The sequence below is a fragment of the Oncorhynchus masou genome, chromosome 28, assembly GCF_036934945.1.
Source record: "Oncorhynchus masou masou isolate Uvic2021 chromosome 28, UVic_Omas_1.1, whole genome shotgun sequence".
Lineage (NCBI taxonomy): Eukaryota > Metazoa > Chordata > Actinopteri > Salmoniformes > Salmonidae > Oncorhynchus > Oncorhynchus masou.
This window is the reverse complement of record NC_088239.1, coordinates 62,262,615-62,283,467: the sequence shown is the minus strand read 5'-3', so window position 1 is coordinate 62,283,467 and position 20,853 is coordinate 62,262,615. Positions and strand designations below refer to the sequence as shown.

The 20,853-nt window shown below is 43.7% G+C and overlaps 2 protein-coding genes across 4 annotated transcripts; one reads left to right on the top strand and one right to left on the bottom strand.

The window, feature by feature from the left end:
• Positions 1-14: 14 nt before the first annotated feature.
• LOC135518033 (alpha-(1,3)-fucosyltransferase 7-like) lies at positions 15-17,355 on the bottom strand. Of its 2 annotated transcripts, none has more exons than XM_064942863.1 (2): positions 17,232-17,355; positions 15-1,520 (listed from the first exon to the last, which is right to left on the bottom strand). In XM_064942863.1, exon 2 carries the CDS (start codon positions 1,479-1,481, stop codon positions 435-437), a length of 1,047 nt encoding a protein of 348 aa, XP_064798935.1. In that variant the 5' UTR covers positions 1,482-1,520; positions 17,232-17,355; the 3' UTR covers positions 15-434. The 2 variants fall into 2 exon arrangements, with proteins under 2 accessions (XP_064798935.1, XP_064798933.1); XM_064942861.1 differs by having other exon boundaries at positions 17,029-17,354.
• LOC135518035 (chloride intracellular channel protein 4-like) lies at positions 15,695-20,447 on the top strand. 2 transcript variants are annotated; one of them, XM_064942865.1, is made up of 3 exons: positions 18,646-18,981; positions 19,068-19,243; positions 19,567-20,447. In XM_064942865.1, exons 1-3 carry the CDS (start codon positions 18,699-18,701, stop codon positions 19,720-19,722), a joined length of 615 nt encoding a protein of 204 aa, XP_064798937.1. In that variant the 5' UTR covers positions 18,646-18,698; the 3' UTR covers positions 19,723-20,447. The 2 variants fall into 2 exon arrangements, 1 of the variants encoding a protein (XP_064798937.1); XR_010452107.1 differs by lacking the exons at positions 18,646-18,981; positions 19,068-19,243 and adding an exon at positions 15,695-16,022 and having other exon boundaries at positions 19,567-19,650.
• Positions 20,448-20,853: the final 406 nt, after the last annotated feature.

Genomic DNA, 20,853 nt, shown 5'->3' with positions numbered 1-20,853 from the left:
AAACTCTGGCTATTTCTCCGGGGCAACCATAAGATGTTACTTGTAACTTTTGCACCACACAATTAAATATTTTATTTTCCATGCCAACCTGTGTCATAACAACAATTGGTGAATATGCTATTGTGTATGTAAATGCTGCATGTGTAACACAGATCACCCATAAATGCTCAACCACTTTCCGTTTCTCACACATAAGTTGTGTGGGGAGGTGGTTTATTGCTGAAATGTCCATGTATGTGAAAAGAGCTGGTCCTAGATAAGACCACCTTCACATTTTTAAAAGGTGTCCTAAATGTCACTCCCCTTGTATAGTGCGCTACTTTTGACCAGACCCTATGAGCCCTGGTCAAATGTAAGGACCTGTATAGTGAAAAGGGTGCTATTTAGGATGCAGAAAGTCTGAGGAGCTGCCAAAGTGAACCATGAGCGTGGTTTCACTTCCTTACCCAGGCTTCCAGGTCATGGTAAACCTTCTGAGCAGGCAGGCTGTGATACTGGGGGCAGATGCTACACAGCCTCTCCCTCCAGTCTGTATACACTTTCACCTGATAGCTGTGCCGCCACGCAAAGTACCCAGCATATCTCTCCTTGTCCAGTTGTAGCTGGCGGAGATAGTTCCCCAGCTCCTTGGTGGATGGAAAGTCCTCAACGTGGATGAAGGAGTTGGGTGGCGCCACGGCTATGTAGTCATCTGGAGGTGGACCCAGAACCACAGGCACCGCCCCTGCCTGGTAAGCGTTCCGCCAGAGCTTCTCAGTGATGTAATCCTTGGAGATGGAGTTCTCGAAGGACAGGTAGAAGTAGCAGCTTGAGATGGTGGGCAGCAGGTTGATGGAGGCCAAAACACTCCCTCTCAAGCGACCATACACCTCCACTGGGATGCTTCTTTTCAGGCTCTTGTACACCAAGCTCCTTCTGTGCTGAGGCTCATAGTGACTAACAACCCAGCAGGCCAGAATGGACTTATTTTTGGGAATGATGTCTTCTGTGCTGCTATCATTACCAGTATCACAGTCCTTCGGCAGCAGCTTACCATAGGGCATGGTGATATCGGCATCGCGGCGGTAGGACATGGTCCAGTTGAACACGTTATTGAAGGGCTTCAGGTATCTGCTGTTGTCAGGGGACTCCAGAGAGAGCCAGACCCACTTCTGGTGCCTTGGCCGGTGAAGGTGGAGGGGCAGCCGCTCCTGGCCGTTCATCAGCTCTCTGTGGTGGAAGACCACCAGGTCAGCACTGGGGTAGAGAGAGCGCTGGTCCACCAGGCGGCAGTCAGGGATCCGGTACCGGTTCCAGCACACGTCTCCCTCCAAATTGTAGGAGGGGCCAAAGGGCCAGTGCCACAGCAGGATGGTGATGTTGTTGTGGCGTCTGTCAGAGTTTGGACCCCACCCACCCTTTCTCCCCTGTCCCACCAGAATGAACAGTAGAGCGGCCAGGCAGATGAGGAAGAGCCTGAGGCAAAATGAGCGGGATTTCATGGTAGAGCTGGACCCTTGTTTGTCATCAGGGTTCTGTCACTATAGGAAAATGAGCAGAGAAAACATGATTGAGTTTCCGTTAGCCTTGACTCAGGGGTAAACATAACATAGTAAACAAAAATCTGAGACATTCAAATTGTTACATTTCGTATTAATTTGTATGATCGGCTATGTTACGAATTACATCAATTACATACAATTACAAATGTGCAAATACGTATGTTACGAATTACAATTTGTTTTGACTAATGTTAGCTGGGTTAGGGATTAAAGTTAGGGGAAGGGTTAACTAACATGCTAAGTAGTTGCTAATTTGCTAAAATGCTAAAGTTGTCCTTGAGATTAGAATGCACAACCTTTGGGTTGCTAGATATTCACATCATACACCCTACCAACCACCCTCCTTTTGTCTTATGTATTCATACCAAACTTAACATATCATACTGATTTGAATGTCCAGGATTAGCGTTTACTATGTTACTTCTAGGCTATTAGACCAGCCTGTATCTGTGCTCAGTAGCCCACTGGCCTTATCACGTATTTTATTGGAACACCATCCATCCATCCCATGGTATTATTAGACACACAGGGAGCGGTTGATTTTAAAGTTATAAATGGCTGAATGATAATAGCTACGGTATGCATCTCCTTTTAACAGCTTGATGTCCATACTTGTTTGTATGTCACCATCTCTACCATCTCAATTTACATGTTGGGAGTAGTTTGGTCAAAGATAGGACTGATCAGTTGGAGATTGAGTTTGTTTGCTACTGCTAAACATGCTTTGTCATTCTTATTTTGGTTGTGTTGCGTGTTACGTTTGACTTCCTGTAATGTGGTTGTCTATCCTTCTCAACTCTGTGCTTGTCCCCATGTCACCAAATACAATGTTATTTTACAGAAAACAAATTAATGGACTTTCAGCATGCTTATAGGGAAGGGCACTCAACATGCTCGTTACTGGCACAAATGACTGATTGGCTGAAAGAAATTGATAAGATTGTGGGAGCTGTTTTGTTAGACTTCTTTTGTACTATGGATTAATATCCTCTGCCTTATCATGGATGGGCAGTTACCTATCCAATAGAACACAGAGGGTTTTCTTCCATGCAAATTATTTTGTTGAGTATGATGTACTGCAGGGCAGCCGGCTTGGGCCATTATTTTTTACTAATAACCTCCCACTGCAACAGTAAAATAAATAACTGACACCTTTAACATGGAGCTCCAGTCAGTTTTAGAATGAGTAACTAGCAATGGGCTGCTGCTAAATATCTCAAAGATGAAAAGCATCTCTAGGGACAAGTCACTCGCTCAACCCTAAGCCTCATCTGGATCTATTATTGAATAATCTGGCTATTGAGTCATTTGAAGAGACTAAACTGCTGGGTGTCACCTTAGATTGCAAGCTATCATTGTGAAAACATATAGACTCAATGGTTACTGTAATGGGAAGAGGTCTGTCCATGATAAGGCATTGCTCTGATTTATTGATATCTCAGTCAATCAATCAGGTCCCACAGGCCATAGTTTTGTCACCTGAACTACTGTCCAGTTGTGTGGTCAGGTGTGGCAAAAAAGGGCAAATTGCATTTGTCCAAAATGGAGCAGCACATATATTGCACTTAGATGTACATGGAGTGCGAATGTCAATGCCATGCATGTCAATCTCTCCTGGCTCAAAGTTGATGAGAGATTGACTGCATCACTATTGATCTTTGTGTCAGGTGTATGCAATCTGGTTTCCGCTCAGGTTAAGGATTTGTCACTGCAGTCTTAAAGGTCCTAAATGATGTCACCATTGCCCTTGATTCTAAGCAATGTTGTGCTGCTATTTTTATTGTACTTGGCCAAAGCTTTTGATACAGTAGACAATTCCATTCTTGTGGGCTGGCTAAGGAGTGTTGGTGTCTCTGAGGGGTCTTTGGCCTGGTTTGCTAACTACCTCTCTCAAAGAGTGCAATGTATAAAGTCAGAACATCAGCTCTGCAGATTTTGCTGTGAGGAGGCAGAGTCATTAGATCATTTATTTTGGTACTGTCCACATGTAGCTTGTTTTTTGTCACAGGTCCAGGAACAGCTAAAGAACTGCAACATTTACCTAGATCTAACTCTGCAGATAGCAAAACTGGGTGATCTGGAAAGTCATAGTCAATCAATAATTATTATTGCTTCTTTAATTTACAATCTGTAGAAGCCATGAGAATAAAAGGTTCAGTACTATTGTGAAGCATCACAGCACAGTTGAAAAATATATGGCAAATAGAAATCCAAAATAGATGATGTTAATTTTAAGAGATAGATAGGAGGGGTTCAATGGAGCTGAAGGATGGGACTAATAACAACAAGATAACCAATGTAAAAACATACAGGGTTTGTAAAATGTATATAGGTTCAGAAATTTTGTGAAATAGCACAGTTACAAATAGAAACCAAACTGGATGGAAAATAGAGGAAGGACTAAAATAATTTGTGTCTGTAAAATGTATTTAATATGTATAAACTGAAGGTAGAAGCATAAGTGCTGTTGTTTATTAGTTTACTCCAATTGGGGAGGGGTGGTAGGGAATAATAAAGGTATATTCTAAGGAAAGTATGTATATGTATGAATGTTTATGTATACATACAGTTGAATTTGAAGTTTACATACACTTAGGTTGAAGTCATTAAACTCGTTTTTCAACCACTGCACAAATTTCTTGTTAACAAACTATAGTTTTGCCATTTCAGTGAGGACATCTACTTTGTGCATGACACAAGTAATCTTTCCAACAATTATTTACAGAAAGATTATTTCACTAATAATTCACTGTATCACAATTCCAGTGGGTCGGAAGTTTACATACACAAAGTTGACTGTGCCTTTAAACAGCTTGGAAAATTCCAGAAAATGATATCATGGCTTTAGAAGCTTCTGATTGGCTAATTGACATGATTTGTGTCAATTGGAGGTGTACCTGTGGATGTATTTCAAGACCTACCTTCAAACTCAGTGACTCATTGCTTGACATCATGGCAAAATCAAAAGAAATCAGCCAAGACCTCAGAAGAAAAATTGTAGACCTCCACAAGTCTGGTTCAACCTTGGGAGCAATTTCCAAACGCCTGAAGGTACCACGTTCATCTGTACAAACAGATGTACGCAAGTATATAGTACGCAAGTATAAACACCATGGGACCACGCAGCAGCCATATTGCTCAGATTAACGTACCTTGGTGCGAAAAGTGCAAATTAATCCCAGAATCAAATCAAATTTATTTATATAGCCCTTCGTACATCAGCTGATATCTCAAAGTGCTGTACAGAAACCCAGCCTAAAACCCCAAACAACAAGCAATGCAGGTGTAGAAGCACAGTGGTTAGGAAAAACTCCCTAGAAAGGCCAAAACCTAGGAAGAAACCTAGAGAGGAACCAGGCTATGTGGGGTGGCCAGTCCTCTTCTGGCTGTGCCGGGTGGAGATTATAACAGAACATGGCCAAGATGTTCAAATGTTCATAAATGACCAGCATGGTCGAATAATAATAAGGCAGAACAGTTGAAACTGGAGCAGCAGCACGGCCAGGTGGACTGGGGACAGCAAGGAGTCATCATGTCAGGTAGTCCTGGCGCATGGTCATAGGGCTCAGGTCCTCCGAGAGAGAGAATTAGAGAGAGCATATGTGGGGTGGCCAGTCCTCTTCTGGCTGTGCCGGGTGGAGATTATAACAGAACATGGCCAAGATGTTCAAATGTTCATAAATGACCAGCAAAGGACCTTGTGAAGATGCTGGAGGAAACAGGTACAAAATTATCTATATCCACAGTAAAACAAGTCCTAAATCGACATAACCTGAAAGGCCGCTCAGCAAGGAAGAAGCCACTGATCCAAAACTGCCATAAAAAAGCCAGATTACGGTTTGCAACTGCACATGGGGACAAAGATCGTACTTTTTGGAGAAATGTCCTCTGGTCTGATGAAACAAAAATAGAACTGTTTGGCCATAATGACCATCGTTATGTTTGGAGGAGAAAGGGGGATGCTTGCAAGCCAAAGAACACCATCCCAACCGTGAAGCACGGGGGTGGCAGCATCATGTTGTGGGGGTGCATTGCTGCAGGAGATACTGGTGCACTTCACAAAATAGACGGCATCATGAGGGGCATCATGAGGGAGGACAATTATGTGGATTTATTGAAGGAACATCTCAAGACATCAGTCAGGAAGTTAAAGCTTGGTCGCAAATGGGTCTTCCAAATGGACAATGACCCCAAGCATACTTACAAAGTTGTGGCAGAATGGCTTAAGGACAACAAAGTCAAGGTATTGGAGTGGCCATCACAAAGCCCTGACCTCAATACTATAGAAAATTTGTGGGCAGAACTGAAAAAGCGTGTGAGAGCAAGGAGCACTACAAACCTGACTCAGTTACACCAGCTCTGTCAGGAGGAATGGGCCAAAATTCCCCCAACTGATTGTGGGAAACCTGTGGAAGGCTACCTGAAAAATTTGACCCAAGTTTAAATTGTTTAAGGCAATGCTACGAAATACTAATTGAGTGTATGTAAACTACAGACCCACTGGGAATGTGATGAAATAAATAAAAGCTGAAATCAATAATTCTCTCTACTATTGATCTGACACTTCACATTCTTAAAGTAAAGTGGTGATCCTAACTGACCTAAAACAGGGAATTGTTCTATGGTTAAATGTCAGGAATTGTGAAAAACTGAGTTTAACCTCTTGAAACTCTGGGGGCGCAATTTCATTTTTGGATGAAAAACGTTCCCGTTTTTAAACAAGATATTTTGTCACAAAAAGATGCTCGACTATGCATATAATTGATAGCTTTGGAAAGAAAACACTCTGAATTTTCCAGTACTGCAAAGATATTGTCTGTGGGTGCTCTAGAACGGGAGCTACAGGCAAAACCAAGATGAAACGGCAACCAGGAAACCAGCAGGATTTTTGAGGCTCCGTTTTCCATTGTCTCCTTATATGGCTGTGAATGCGAGAGGAATGAGCCTGCCCTTTCTGTCGTTTCCCCAAGGTGTCTGCAGCATTGTGACATATTTGTAGGCATATCATTGGAAGATTGACCATAAGAGACTACATTTTCCAGGTGTCCGCCCGGTGTCCTCCGTCGAAATTGGTGCGTCTTTTTCAGCTGCTGGTATTTTTCCATGCGATTCTGAGGGGAAAGCAGGCTTCCACGAACTGCATATCAATGAAGAGATATGTGAAAAAACACCTTGAGGATTGATTCTAAACAACGTTTGCCATGTTTCGGTCGATATTATGGAGTTAATTCGGAAAAAGTTTGACATTTTGGTGACTGAATTTTTGGTTCGTTTCGGTAGCCAAATGTGATGTACAAAACGGAGCGATTTCTCCTACACAAAGATTCTTTCAGGAAAAACTGAACATTTGCTATGTAACTGAGAGTCTCCTCATTGAAAACATCTGAAGCTCTTCAAAGGTAAATGATTTTATTTATTTGGTTATCTGGTTTTTGTGAAAATGTTGCATGCTAAATGCTACTCAAAATGCTAAGCTAGCTTAGCATACTCTTACACAAATTAATGATTTGCTATGGTTCAAAAGCATATTTTGAAAATCTGAGATGACAGTGTTGTTAAGAAAAGGCTAAGCTTGAGAGCAGGTGCATTATTTTCATTTTATTTGCGATTTTCAGAAATCGTTAACGTTGCGTTATGCTAATGAGCCTGAGGCTTTATTCACGATCCCGGATCCGGGATGGGGAGTATCAAGATTAAATGTATTTGGCTTTTTGTAAACTTCCGACTTCAACTGTGTGTGTGTGTGTGTGTGTGTGTGTGTGTGTGTGTGTGTGTGTGTTTACCCCAAGAATATATGGGAGATTGGAATTGATGCAGGCAATTACATTGATGGAAGCAACAATCTTTACACAAAAAGCTGATCCACCCCTTAAATTTAAAACAAAGTCAGAACATCTGCTGTCTCAGCCACTACCTGTAACCAAGGGAGTACCACAAGGCTCACCCTAGGCCCCATGCCCTTCTCAATTTACATCAACAACATAGTTCAAGCAGTAGGAAGTAGTCTGTTACTTGAACTCTGTGAGGTGCAATCTGAGGTGCAGTTAATTACTGATTTCTGAGGTTGGTAACTCTAATGAACTTATCCTCTGCAGAAGAGGCAACTTTCCTTTCCTACAGCATAAAATTGCATTCTAGATGATGCTGTGCTTCCAACTATGTGGCAACAGTCTGGGGAAGGCCCTTTCCTGTTTCAGCATGACAATTCCATTTACATTATAATCATTTAGCATACGCTCTTATCCAGAGCGACTTAAAGTTAAATCAAATGAAATTGTATTTGTCACATGCGCCTAATAAAACAGGTGTAGACCTTAGAGTGAAATGCTTACTTCCAAGCCCTTAACCAACAATGCAGTTTGAAGATAATAAAGTTAAGAAAATATTTACTAAATAAAGTAAAACATTTCAAAAGTAACACAATAAAATAACAATAATGAGGTTATATACTGGGGGTACCGGTACCGAGGCAATGTGCGGGGGTACAGGTTAGTCGGGGTAATTTGTACATGTAGGTAGGGGTAAAGTGACTATGCATAGATAACGAACAGCGAATAGCAGCAGTGTAAAAATTAAAGGGGGGTCGATGCAAATTATCCAGGTGGCAATTTGATTAATTGTTCAGCAGTCTTAAGGCTTGGGTGTAGAAGCTGTTAATGAGCCTTTTGGACCTAGACTTTGCACTTCAGTTCCACTTGCTGTGCAGTAGCAGAGAGAACAGTCTATGACTTGTGACTGGAGTCTGACTATTTTATGGGCCTTCCTCTGACACCGCCTATAGGTCTGTAGGTCCTGGATGTCAGGAAGCTTTGCCCCAGTGATGTACTGGGCCATACGCACTACCCTCTGTAGCGCCTTACTGTCGGATGCCGAGCAGTTGCCATACCAGGCGGTGATGCAACCATTCAGAATGTCCTCGATGGTGCAGCTGTAGAACTTTTTGAGGAACTGGAGGCCCATGCCAAATCTCTGTCTCCCTGAGGGTGAAAAGGCATTGTTGTGCTCTCTTCAACTTTCTTGGTGTGTTTGGACCATAATAGTTTGTTGGTGATGTGGACACCAATGAACTTGAAACTCTCATCCTGCGACGCTACAGCCCCATCGATGTGAATGGGGGCGTGTTCGGCCCTTCTTTTCCTGTAGTCCACGATCATCTCCTTTGTTTTGCTCATGTCTGGTGGTCTGCTTGACACGTATGTATTACAGACTCGGTCAGTGAGAGGTTGAAAATGTCAGTGAAGACACTTGTCAGTTGGTCCGCGCATGCTCTGAGTACACGTCCTGGTAATCCGTCTGGCCCCGCAGCCTTGGGAATGTTGATGTGTTTCAAGGTCTTGCTCACATCGGCTAGGGAGAGGGTGATCACACAGTTGTCCGGAACAGCTGGTGCTCTCATGCATGTGTCACGAACCGGCTCAAAGCCCGTAACAAAGGGAGACAACGTGGAGATAAGGAGTAGCAATGTATGTATATTTATTAAATAAGTAACTAAGTATAATATACAATGGTGTGTGTAATCAGTAATCAGCAGTGTAAGTGAGTGTTTTGCATGCATGAATGTGATAATGCAGGTTGTTAAAAGGTGCCAAAGCAAATAAACAAAAGACCACCAAGAACCACAACACAATCTACAATGGTGTCTGCATGGAGAGAGTCTCCTCCATGAATGTAGAGGAGGTCTATTTATCCTGGGACACACCTGGCCCAGGTGTTTCCCATGTAGCTGACGACCCTCCCCAACTCCGCCCACCGGCATCCTAATAAGGAAACAAGAACAAACAGAATACAGCAGACGGAGTGGGAGGGTTCACATTCCCCCCATTAAAACCGGGGACCAACAAGGACCCCGGAAGAAAATACCAGCCTCTAAGTTCCAAATTGACACAGCTTCTGCACCACAAATTGATGAGGGTCTATGTGTTCACCCTAGCCAACCTCCTCCACAGACCTCAGCAACCTTCACACAGGAAGCAACATTTAAGAGGAAAGAAGAACACAAGACCAGGCGGGAGCAGACAGGACAGAGAGAACATGACAATACGTAACAATGGTCAGTCACGTAAACATTTAGGAACAGGGCGCACGAGAGAGAGCATCAGCAATCACGTTTTCAGTTCCCCGGATGTGGCGCACATCGAGATGGAATGATTGTAAAAATAAACACCATCTCATTATCCTCTGGTTTGGACACATCATGGACCTCAAAAAAGTGAGGGGGTTATGGTCGGTGTAGACCACAATAGGTACTACCCCGACCCGACATACACTTCGAAGTGTTGTAGCGCCCAAATGAGTGCTAGCGCTTCCTTTTCAATAACTGAATAATTCAACTGATAATCGTTAAACTTTTTAGAAAAGAAACTAACAGGCCTCTCAATCCCAGACACATCTGCTTGCAGCAAAACTGCACCTGCCCCCACATGACTAGCATCCACCTGCAAGGTAAATGACAAATCCATGCGAGGAGCAGCCAGCACCGGAGTTGAGGTAAGCAACCTCTTTACATCTTCAAAAGCGTGTTGACAACGAGTAGACCACACATAAACAGCCTTAGCTTTCAGCAGATCTGTCAAGGGAGCGACCACAGTGGAGAAGTTACTACAAAAACTACGGTAATAACCAATCATGCCCAAGAAACGCATTAGTTCCTTTTTAGTAGTTGGTGGTGGAAAAGCATCAATAGCCACCACTTTAGCCCGAACAGGACGCACTTCCCCCTGCCCAACCACTTTTCCAAGGTATGTAACGGTCGCCTGAGCAAACTCACATTTAGCCAGATTGATTGTGAGGCGACCCGCAGCCAGACGTTCGAACAAGGCTTGAATACGGGACAGATGTTCTTCCCAAGTATCTGCATATAGCACTACATCGTCCAAATAAACAGCGCACCCGGTCAGACCGGCGACAACCCTGTTCATAAGTCGCTGAAAAGTGGCAGGTCCATTGCGCAAACCGAAACTCATAACCGAATACGAGTACAGACCAAAGGCTGTAATAAAGGCAGAGATTTCACGTGCCCTACTCGTCAGTGGCACCTGCCAATAGCCTTTTAACAGGTCAAATTTGCTCACAAACGTAGCTGCACCGACTTGATCAACACAGTCCTCCATTCGAGGAAGAGGAAATGAATCTGGCTTTGTGACACTATTTACCTTACGGTAGTCCGTACAAAATCGGTTTGTTCCATCCGGTTTACTGACCAAGATACAGGGAGAAGCCCAACTGGAGAAAGAAGGCTCTGCTATCTTACTCTCCAGCATGTACTTGACCTCAGCATCCAGACAACGTAGTTTCTCTGAAGAAACTCTATAGAACCGCTGACGAATGGGGTCAGCACCTCCAATGTCAATATCATGTTCTATTAAGTTTGTACGTGTAGGTGTATCTGAAAATAAACCTGGAAAGCTCTGAATCAGACCAACCATCTCTTCACGCCCATCATCAGGTAGGTGAGTGAGAAGACTGTCTAAAATATCCAGTGTTTCTGAATTTTTTAATCTACCCTGCAATATACAATCGTCAGGACCAGGAACATCTTCCTCCTCATGCCCAGATCTAGCACGACAAGAACCCAAGGAAACAACTGTATCAGCCAAAAGAACAGGTTTACCGTGCTCTGTAGAATCCCACTGTTCAGTCTCAGAGGAACGTGCATAATAGGGTTTTAACAGATTTACATGGCACAGCTGGTGTGCTTTCCTCCGTTCTGGAGTGGCAACTAGATAATTTTGCTCAGTGTACTGGCGCACCACTGTATATGGACCTTGAAACTTAGCTTGTAAAGGAGAACCAACAATTGGCAGCAGAGCAAGAACCTGGTCACCTGGACTAAAGTGACGAGGCTCAGTTCGGCGATCAAATATGCCCTTCATCCTCTCCTGTGCAGATGATAACTTCTCTTTAGCCATTTCACCAGCGGCGTACAGCCGTTGCCGGAAATCACATACATACGATAATAGGGACTGAGGAGGCTCGGGAGACTTCCAGTCATCCTGGAGAACGTATAGAGTTGGTTAGGGAAGGAAAGATCTCAGGGGAGAGTTTGTTTTGGGAAGGTGACCCAGATTTACCTAGGGGTAGTTCCGTTTTTGGTCGTGCCCCAGAGACATTTGATATTGTTGGGAACTTACGGTTATTGCCTCAGTTTAATGAAAGGGACCCCGAGACATTCTTTTCGTTGTTTGAGCGGGTTGCTGACGCTAGGAGTTGGCCTGATTCTGACCGCACTTTAATGTTGCAGTGTGTGCTGACTGGTAAGGCGCAGGAAGCATATTCAGCTCTTAGTGTACATGACAGTGCCAGTTATGATAAAGTTGGGGCTCGTCCGGGATCTTTTGAACTATTGGTTTGGGAGGCCGTGGAGGTACGTGTTTGGTTTGCATATTTTGTTTGCGTGTGATAGGCCCAGTATTGGTTGCCTTTGTTATTTTGTTTGTGTGCTGTGTTGGAGAGAGTATAATGGTTAGTTTCCAGGCCCTGCTTAGCCTGAACTCTTGTTCTACTTTCTGTTGGGACGTCAGTCTGAGGTGAGTAATCGGCTGTGTACCTCAGTGGGAGATTTGGGTAGGGTAGTGGAACTTGCTACCTGGAGCTATAGCCTTTTTCCCTGATAGGTTTAGCGACGTGTTTCATTTTTTGGAATGTGTTGGGCATGGTTAATGTTTGTTATTTTTGTGTGGTGTCTGTGGACTGAGCAGTTGTCTCGGGGGCACATCCGTGGCTTGGTGGAATTTACCAGCATGCTGGGGAGTTTTTCCTTGCCAGCGGGCTACAGTGCGTAAATTCCCACCGCAAATCTGCACGAAGACTAGGGTTGAGTTATTGTAGGTTTTGGGGAAGCTCCATATCTCATCTCTCTTCTGTGGTGCTCAGGGTGATTGTCAATTCTCGGGTTGTAGTCTGGTTTGCTCAGCAGAAGGGAAGAGCGTCATGGCGTCTTATGTAGATGAGTTCATTCGCTCTCCATCGGAGGGATTGTTAGATTTAGGTACTAAAGAACAGCTGTTGAAGGTCGCGGAACACTACAAGGTTGAGATTAGTGATAAACGTCTAAAAAATTATATTAGGTTGATATTGAAGGCCAATCTGATGGAGAGTGGTATTCTTGAAGTTACCACTGGGCCAGCCTCTGCTGAGGATTGGTCGTCTCCCAGTAATGTTACAATGGCCATTCCATCGGTTAGTCCTAGTAGCCTTCTTTTTGAACAGCAGAAAGAACTGCTTCTGTTACAGCTGGAGCATGATCGTGAGAAGCTAGAGCATGATCGTATAAAATATGAAAAGGAATTGGCATTTAAACAAGATATGGAGCGTGCAAAGCTCAAGTTGCAACAAGAACAAACAGAATACAGCAGACGGAGTGGGAGGGTCGTCACACATGCTTCAGTGTTGCTTGCCTTCAAGCAAGCATAAAAGCCATTTTGCCCATCTGGTAGGCTCGCGTAACTGATTAGCTTGCGGCTGGGTTTCCCTTTATAGTCCGTAAAAGTATGCAAGCCCTGCCACATCCGTCGAGCATCTGAGCTGGTGTAGTAGGATTCAATCTTTGTCCTGTATTGATGATTTGCCTGGGCATAGCAGGATATCTTATAAGCGTCCGGATTAGTGTCCCGCCAAGAGGCGGCAGCTCTAGCCATTAGCTTGGGGTGGATGTTACCTGTAATCCATGGCTTCTGGTTGGGATATGTACGTACGGTCACTGTGGGGATGACGTCGTCGATGCACTTATTGATGAAGCCAGTGACTAAGATGGTATACTCCTCAATGCTATTGGATGAATCACGGAACATATTCCAGTCTGTGCTAACCAACAGCCCTGCAACGTAGCATCCGCATCATCTGACCACTTCCCTATTGAGTGAGTCACTGGTACTTCCTGCTTTAGTTTTTACTCGTAAGCAGGAAGTTAGAATTATGGTCAGATTTGCCAAATCGATGGCGAGGGAGTGCTTTGTACGCATCTCTGTGTGTGAAGTAAAGGTGGTCTGGAGTTTTTCCCTCTGGTTGCACAAGTGATATTCTGGTAGAAATTAGGTCAAATCCCCGGCCAATAGAAGCGGAAATTCTGGATGAGCATTTTCTTGTTTGCTTATGGCCTTATACAGCTTGTTCAGTGTGGTCTTAGTGCCAGCATCGGTTTGTGGTGGTAAATAGGCCGCTACGAAAATATAGTGTGGTCTACAGCTTATCATGAGTTACTCTACCTCAGGCGAGCAATACCTCGAGACTCCTTTAATATTATAATTGTGCACCAGCTGTTATTGACAAGTAGACACACAACTCACCCCTCGTCTTACCGGACGTACAGTAGCTGTTCTTTCCTGCCGATGCACGGAAAATCCAGCAAGCTGTATAATATCTGTGTCGTCATTCAGACTCGTGAAACATAAGATATTAGTTTTTCATTTCCCGTTGGTAGGATAGTCTCGAACGGAGCTCATCCAGTTTATTCTCCAGTGATTGTACTTTGGCCAATAGTACGGATGGTAGAAGCGGGTTACCCACTCGCTGACAAATTCTCACAAGGCACCCTGATCTGCACCACTTGTATTTCCTTATTTTCTTCATGCGAATGACAAGGATTTTCATCCTTGTCTGGAAGCATCATTATATACTGCATGTCAAACTCATTCAATTAAAAAATATTTGCCCACTTCAAGGTGAGAAATCGCTGTTCTGATATCCAGAAGCTATTTTCGGTCATAAGAGACGGTAGCATCAACATTATATAAAAATTAAGTTAAACAAAATAGCACAATTGATTTGGAGCCTGTAAAACGGCCACCATCCCCTCCATGCTCCATTCTCCATAGTGCATTAATCTTCAGATAGCTAGGTAGGATTTCCACATTTTTCATTAATATCGTAGCGATCAGTAAAGTCAGAGCTAGAAGGGGGGAGGGTGCTGGCTAAGTAAGGTGCTGGCTAAGTAAGGGCCAAGACCTGAGGTGGCAGAACAGAGTTCTCTGGTTGGGCTGTAGGGTTTGAACATATCCTGAAGGGGGAGGGGCAGTTGCTGTTCTGTATGTAAGCACCATGGTCTTGGCGTGAATGCGAGCTTCAACTGGAAGCCAGTGGAGGAGCGGGGTTGCATGAGAGAACTTGGGAACATTGAAAACCAGGCGGGCTGCAGCATTCTGGATAAGTTGCAGGGGTTTGATGGTACAAGCAGGGAGACCATTTTGTCTGTCATAGTTGAAGTGTACCTATGATGAAAATTACAGGCCTCTATCATCTTTTTAAGTGGGAGAACTTGCACAATTGGTGGCTGACTAAATACTTTTTTGCCCCACTGTACCTTGTTGGTCAGTGGCAAGAGGCTGGTGCGACACCATGTGCTAACTAGCTCGCTTGTTAGTTAGCGACACCATGTGCTAGCTTGCTTGTTAGATAGCACATGGTGTAGGCCTCGCCTTCCGTTTGCTGTGTACTGGAGACAATTGGGCAGACAGGCGAAGGACACTGTCAACCGTTGTTGCTAGTTAGCTAGCTAGCACACTGTGTTGCCTACACCTCCCGTGTACTGGAGAAAACCGTGGTATCGGGTCCTACCGTCCTTTTTTGCTTATAAATTGATCTGTGGATACCGCAGATCGAAATGGCTTGCATTGATTGATAGCCCTGGTACCCAAGGACAAAGTAGTATTTTTTCTGGGCCTGTCTGATGTAGGATGTGAAATCTGAAAGTGTTTGAATCTGGGCACTAAAAATCAGTAGTGCAGCATGAGGGAGTGGTTTCAACACGGTAGCACATTCAGAGATCGATTTATAGCCATTAATTTAAAATAATTAATAGATTTTAAACAAAAAACACTTTCTGTTAGAGTATTTTCAGATGTTGTTATCAACAAATAAACGTTTGGATTCAGCCTTGTGTCAGGTGAACTGTTGACTAATAATTCCCCTTACTCTTGAAACTGTTCCCTTTCAATTGCTGCTAAACCATGGTTATCTAATTCATATTTCTTGTGTAAGAAACATTTAAATTTAGCCCTATCAATAAAGGCCAATTCTCACAAGTGTAAAGGATTAATTGAGTTTTTTTTTGCACAGTAGATTAGAGTGACAAGAAGTAACACATGCAACCTCTCTGACAAGCAGTCTGTGTAGTTCCGACCACAAGACTCAGATACAAGCAGTCTGAGTAACTGAAAGTAGCAGGAACAGAGAGACACAGGAACAGAGAGACACACTCACTCTTGAGATTACTAGAATCTTAACTGGAATCTAACCAATTCACAATACAGAGTAAAATAAATAGTTTAAAAAACTCCCTCCCTCTCCAACATGCCATGGACAGCACAATAATTGTGTCCCTCTCTATCCATTAACCTGGGAGGTGGGCTGTGGGTCCGTGGATGTGAAGTCCCTGTCTTATCTGCTCCTGTTGATGCGGACCCTGCTTGAAGTGTCCACAGAAGGCAGAGGTGAAAAGGGCTGTGATGCTCTGTGTTGATGATTGAAAGATAACTTTAACGGGATGTAAGTACTCAGTGTGCACAGCAGCACTATGCTCTCTCTCTCTTATCATCTTGTCCCTCCCTGCTTATTTTTCTCAGTCAAATGTTGTGTTTTTCAGTTTAGCAAGATGCACAAATCAAATGTGATACAATAAAAAAAACTGTAGAAAAACTATTACTAAGCAGGAGGGGATTGTTGGGACCATCACAGTGCAAGTTCGTGTAAAAAAAACGATTTGACGTGTTAGTCAGAGGGCTGTTAGGACACTCTCTCTACCATCTACAGTGTTGGTGGTAATACATTGTGTGTTTACAGTGGTTAACATTGAGCTGGTGTTTACAATGCTCTGCTGTGGCCATTTTGGTGATGAAGACAAATAGGTTAGCAGAGACTGTATTTCATCGTACGTGATGATTACCCCAACATGGTGCTGGGAAAAGTACCCGATTGTTATACTTGAGTAAAAGTAAATACACTCATAGAAATTACATAGAAATTACTCAATTAAAAGTGAAAGTCACCCAGAAAAATATGACTTGAGTGAAAGTCTAAAAGTACTCGGTTTGAAATATACTTAAGTATCAAAAGTAAATGTAATTGCTCAAATATACTTAAGTATCAGAAGTAAAAGTATACATTATTTAACATTCCTTATATTAAGCAAGCCAGATTGGAACCATTTTCTTGTTTTTTAATTTTACGTATAGCCAGGGGCTATCTCCAACACTAAGACATCATTATAAAATTATGCATTTGTGTTTAGTGAGTCCTCCAGATGAGAGGCAGTAGGGATGACCAGGGATGTTCTCTTGGCATTTTCCTGTCCTGCTAAGCATTCAAAATGTACTTTTGGGTGTCAGGGAAATTGTATGGAGTAAAAAGTACAATATTTCCTTTAGGAAGTAAAAGTAAAAGTTGTCAAAAAATATAAATTGTAAAGTAAAATACACATACCCCCAAAAACTATGTAAGTAAAAATACATTAAAATACTACTTAAGTACTTTACACAACTGACCCAACACATACCTTATTAGTAGGGAAGATTGTTTTCAGATACAGTAGCTTTTTCGGTTATGTCAGAGGACTTTTCAAAAGTTGCACATGTAAAAGTTTTAGCCAGTCTTTCTAGAGACAATTTGTAAAAATGGCTAGCTGGAGCTCAGCACAGTTGTTTCCATTTGAAGATGTTTTTATGAAGGAATTTGAATCCGAAAGACGTGTGATCTTACTTGTTGTGGTTATGTCGATGCACTCACAGCTTTCTAGAAAACACACTGAAAACCTGGTCCCCAGCCTAACTTTGCATCCTCATCAGCTGAAGACGATAACCACTCTGAACTAGTGTCATGTCTTGTTATGTCTGTTCCTGTCCTTTCTCTTCACTCTGTCTCTCTCTGCTGGTCTTTTTAGGTTACCTTCTCTGTCTCTCATTCTTCAGCTGTTCTACATCTCCCCTAACTAGCTCATTCACTCTTTCCCACCTGTTCTCTCTTCCCCCTCTGATTAGGTCTCTATTTCTCTCTCTGTTCCTGCTACTTTCAGTGTCTGATTCTTGTTTGTGTTTTTGATGCCAGAAGCAAGCTGTCGTCTCGTTTGCTTCCACCTTGTCCTATCCTGTCGGAGTCTGCCTGGCAGGTGCATCCTGCATTATACTAACGTTCTTTTTGTTCCATTGACTACGTTGGAAGAGGATTTATGCCATTCCTGTTTTTCATTAAAGAACTCTGTTTTCTGTTAAAACCGCTTTTGGGTCTTCACTCAAGTACATAACAGAAGAATCAGACCAAGAATGGACCCAGCGGCTCCGGACCCTTTTCACTCCGCCGTCGAGATCCAGGGAGCGATGCTAGGCAGTCACGAGGAGGAATTGTCTGCTGCTCGACATGCCGTTGAGACCCTGGCCGTCCAAGTCTCCGACCTCACAAGACAGGTTCACCAACTCCACCTCGATCCACCGCCCACTTCCAGGGTTTCCGAGTCTCCGGAGCCCAGGATCAACAACCCGCCGTGTTACTCTGGGGAGCCCACTGAGTGCCGCTCATTCCTCACTCAGTGTGATGTGGTGTTCTCTCTCCAGCCCAACACTTACTCCAGGAGCGCAGCCCGCATCGCCTACGTCATTTCTCTCCTTACCGGACGGGCGCGTGAGTGGGGCACGGCAATCTGGGAGGCGAGGGCTGAGTGTATTAACCAGTATCAGGACTTTAAGGAGGAGATGATACGGGTTTTTGACCGTTCTGTTTTTGGGGAGGAGGCTTCCAGGGCCCTGTCTTCCCTATGTCAGGGGAATCGATCCATAACGGATTATTCTATTGAGTTTCGCACTCTCGCTGCCTCTAGTGACTGGAACGAGCCGGCTTTGCTCGCTCGTTTTCTGGAGGGTCTCCTCGTCGAGGTTAAGGATGAGATCCTCTCCCGGGAGGTTCCTTCCAGTCTGGACTCCTTAATAGCTCTCGCTATTCGCATAGAGCGACGGTTTGATCTTCGTCGCCGAGCTCGTGGAAAGGAGCTCGCGTTCTCCGTTGCTCCCCTCTCCACATCACTGCCACCTGCCGCATCACTGCCACCCTCCTCCGCCGGCTCGGATGCTGAGCCTATGCAGCTGGGGGTATCCGCATCTCGGCCAAGGAGAAGGAACGGAGAATCACCAATCGCCTCTGTCTCTACTGCGGCTCCGCTGGTCATTTTGTCACCTCATGTCCAGTAAAAGCCAGAGCTCATCAGTAAGAGGAGGGCTACTGGTGAGCGCAACTACTCAGGCCTCTCCTTCTGGATCACGCACTACCTTTCCGGTCCATCTCCGCTGGCCCGGTTCATCTGCTTCCTGCAGTGCCTTGATAGACTCTGGGGCGGAGGGCTGTTTTATGGACGAGACCTGGGCTCGGGAACATGACATTCCTCTCAGTCCAACGGTGCTGGAGATGACATCTTCCACGTTCTCTGCATACATCAAGAACCCTAACCCTGGACTCAACGATAGTAAGAGCCCCTCCTTGTTTAGAAGTTGATGAATGAGTCATTGAAACAGTAGTTCTGTTTTTTTATGAGGCTTTGCTGCCTTTCAGTGCTTGAGAAGAAACTCCTGAAGAGCCTGATGAAGTTTGATCAGTACCTGCTGACGCCACACCTACACGAGCTGGACCAAAACCCAGACGTCCCCCAGTCATCACGGCACTATCTGGACGGGAACTCCCTCAGTCTGGCTGACTGCAACCTGCTGCCCAAGCTCAATATAGTCAAGGTTATCAGATCAAGCATTCCAGGAAGTCCTAGACTACATCACCTTTGCCAGTGTCATCTATTGTACTTTCCTCTAGTCTGCTCCTCTTTGTTGGAACCATCTCAATCTCAATCAAGATTCTATTCCTTTTACAGTATTTATAGGCACTCAGATGTGTAGCTATGGTTTAAGCAATGGGAATATTGTGCTTTTTATTAGTCTGTACGACTGCAAGTACCACTAGCACCACTGTGCTACTCGTAAACAGATGAAAATGTTGTTCAGTGTGGTCCAGTGTGTGTCTGTCATGTTGACTTCCTATCCCCCTCTCTTGCTCACCACAGGTGGTGTGTAGTGACTTTGAGATCCCTGTGGCTCTGACCGGTCTGACCCGCTACCTGACCAAGGCCTACCAGCAGGACGAGTTCCGCTATACCTGCCCCAAGGATTCCAAGATCCTGCTGGCCTACCACTCGGTACCCAAATACCTCAACAAGTAGATCAGGAGAGAAGGAGGGGGAGAGAGGAGGGCAATGAGAGATAGAGAGGGGGGGGCAGACAGGGTAAAAAAGGAGTTGAAGAAGGTATGTTTAGACAAGAGAAAAAATGTAAAAGGGGAAAGAGGGCCATGATTTATGATTCATGTGTCGAGGAGCAGAAAAATAAGCCTGCTGCCTGTGCCTCAGAATGAGGCATATCTGTCTTCTGTCAGCAACATATTTGTGTATAACACTGTGTGTACAGAGTGAAGGTCTGCTCGTATATGTACGATTACAATGTGTGTGCAACACAATTATGTGCTGCCTGTTTAGTTTCTGTAGATATTTGCTTTCCTTGAATTATACTCAACTGTTAAAACATTAATTTTAATAATCTTTCAATGTATTTTATGCTCACTTTAAAAAACCTAGCAATGTGCACACTTTGTCTGGCAATTGTAAGGATCTGGATGTTCTATCCCTGAGAGACAAAGAGAAAGCATGATGTCAAATGCCAAGTAAACAAAGATAATTGTGGTACTATTGTATGTGGATTGATAGGTTTTTCATTTATGAAATGTGCCATATTGAAATGGCTATCATAGCTAGTAGGCCTAAACCTCATTTGAATTGGTTTATCTAAAAGTGTTTTCCTTGCAACCTGTTTTCATTGCTGTGGGTGGAATCATAAAATGAGAATGATCAATTCTATGGGTGGAATAATCACAAGTCAGAGACCACTATGATGACACACCAAATGCATTTGATGGATCCTTTTTGTCTTCTTCTAATGCCTCTTGAGGGGAAATAATCCAAAATTAACGGAAGAAAATCAGAGAAGTTATTGTGTTTGGGTAATCCAAAAGTTATGTTGCTGATTACAATTTTCGACAGGTCACTTGTAACTGTAACAGATTACATTTAGCAAGTAACTTACCTACCCAACCCTGGTTTTGGTTCAAACAGAATACAGTCCATAGATATATTATCTATGATTCAGATAGTCAGTTCAGTGGAAGAAACACTGAACTTCTCTTATATTGTAATGTGGTCTGTGTGTAGAGGTGTCAGGCGCAGGACAGCAGATATGAGTAAATAAAAGTACTTTACTCAACATATACAAAAGCAATACAAAAAGAGAGCCCACGTTAA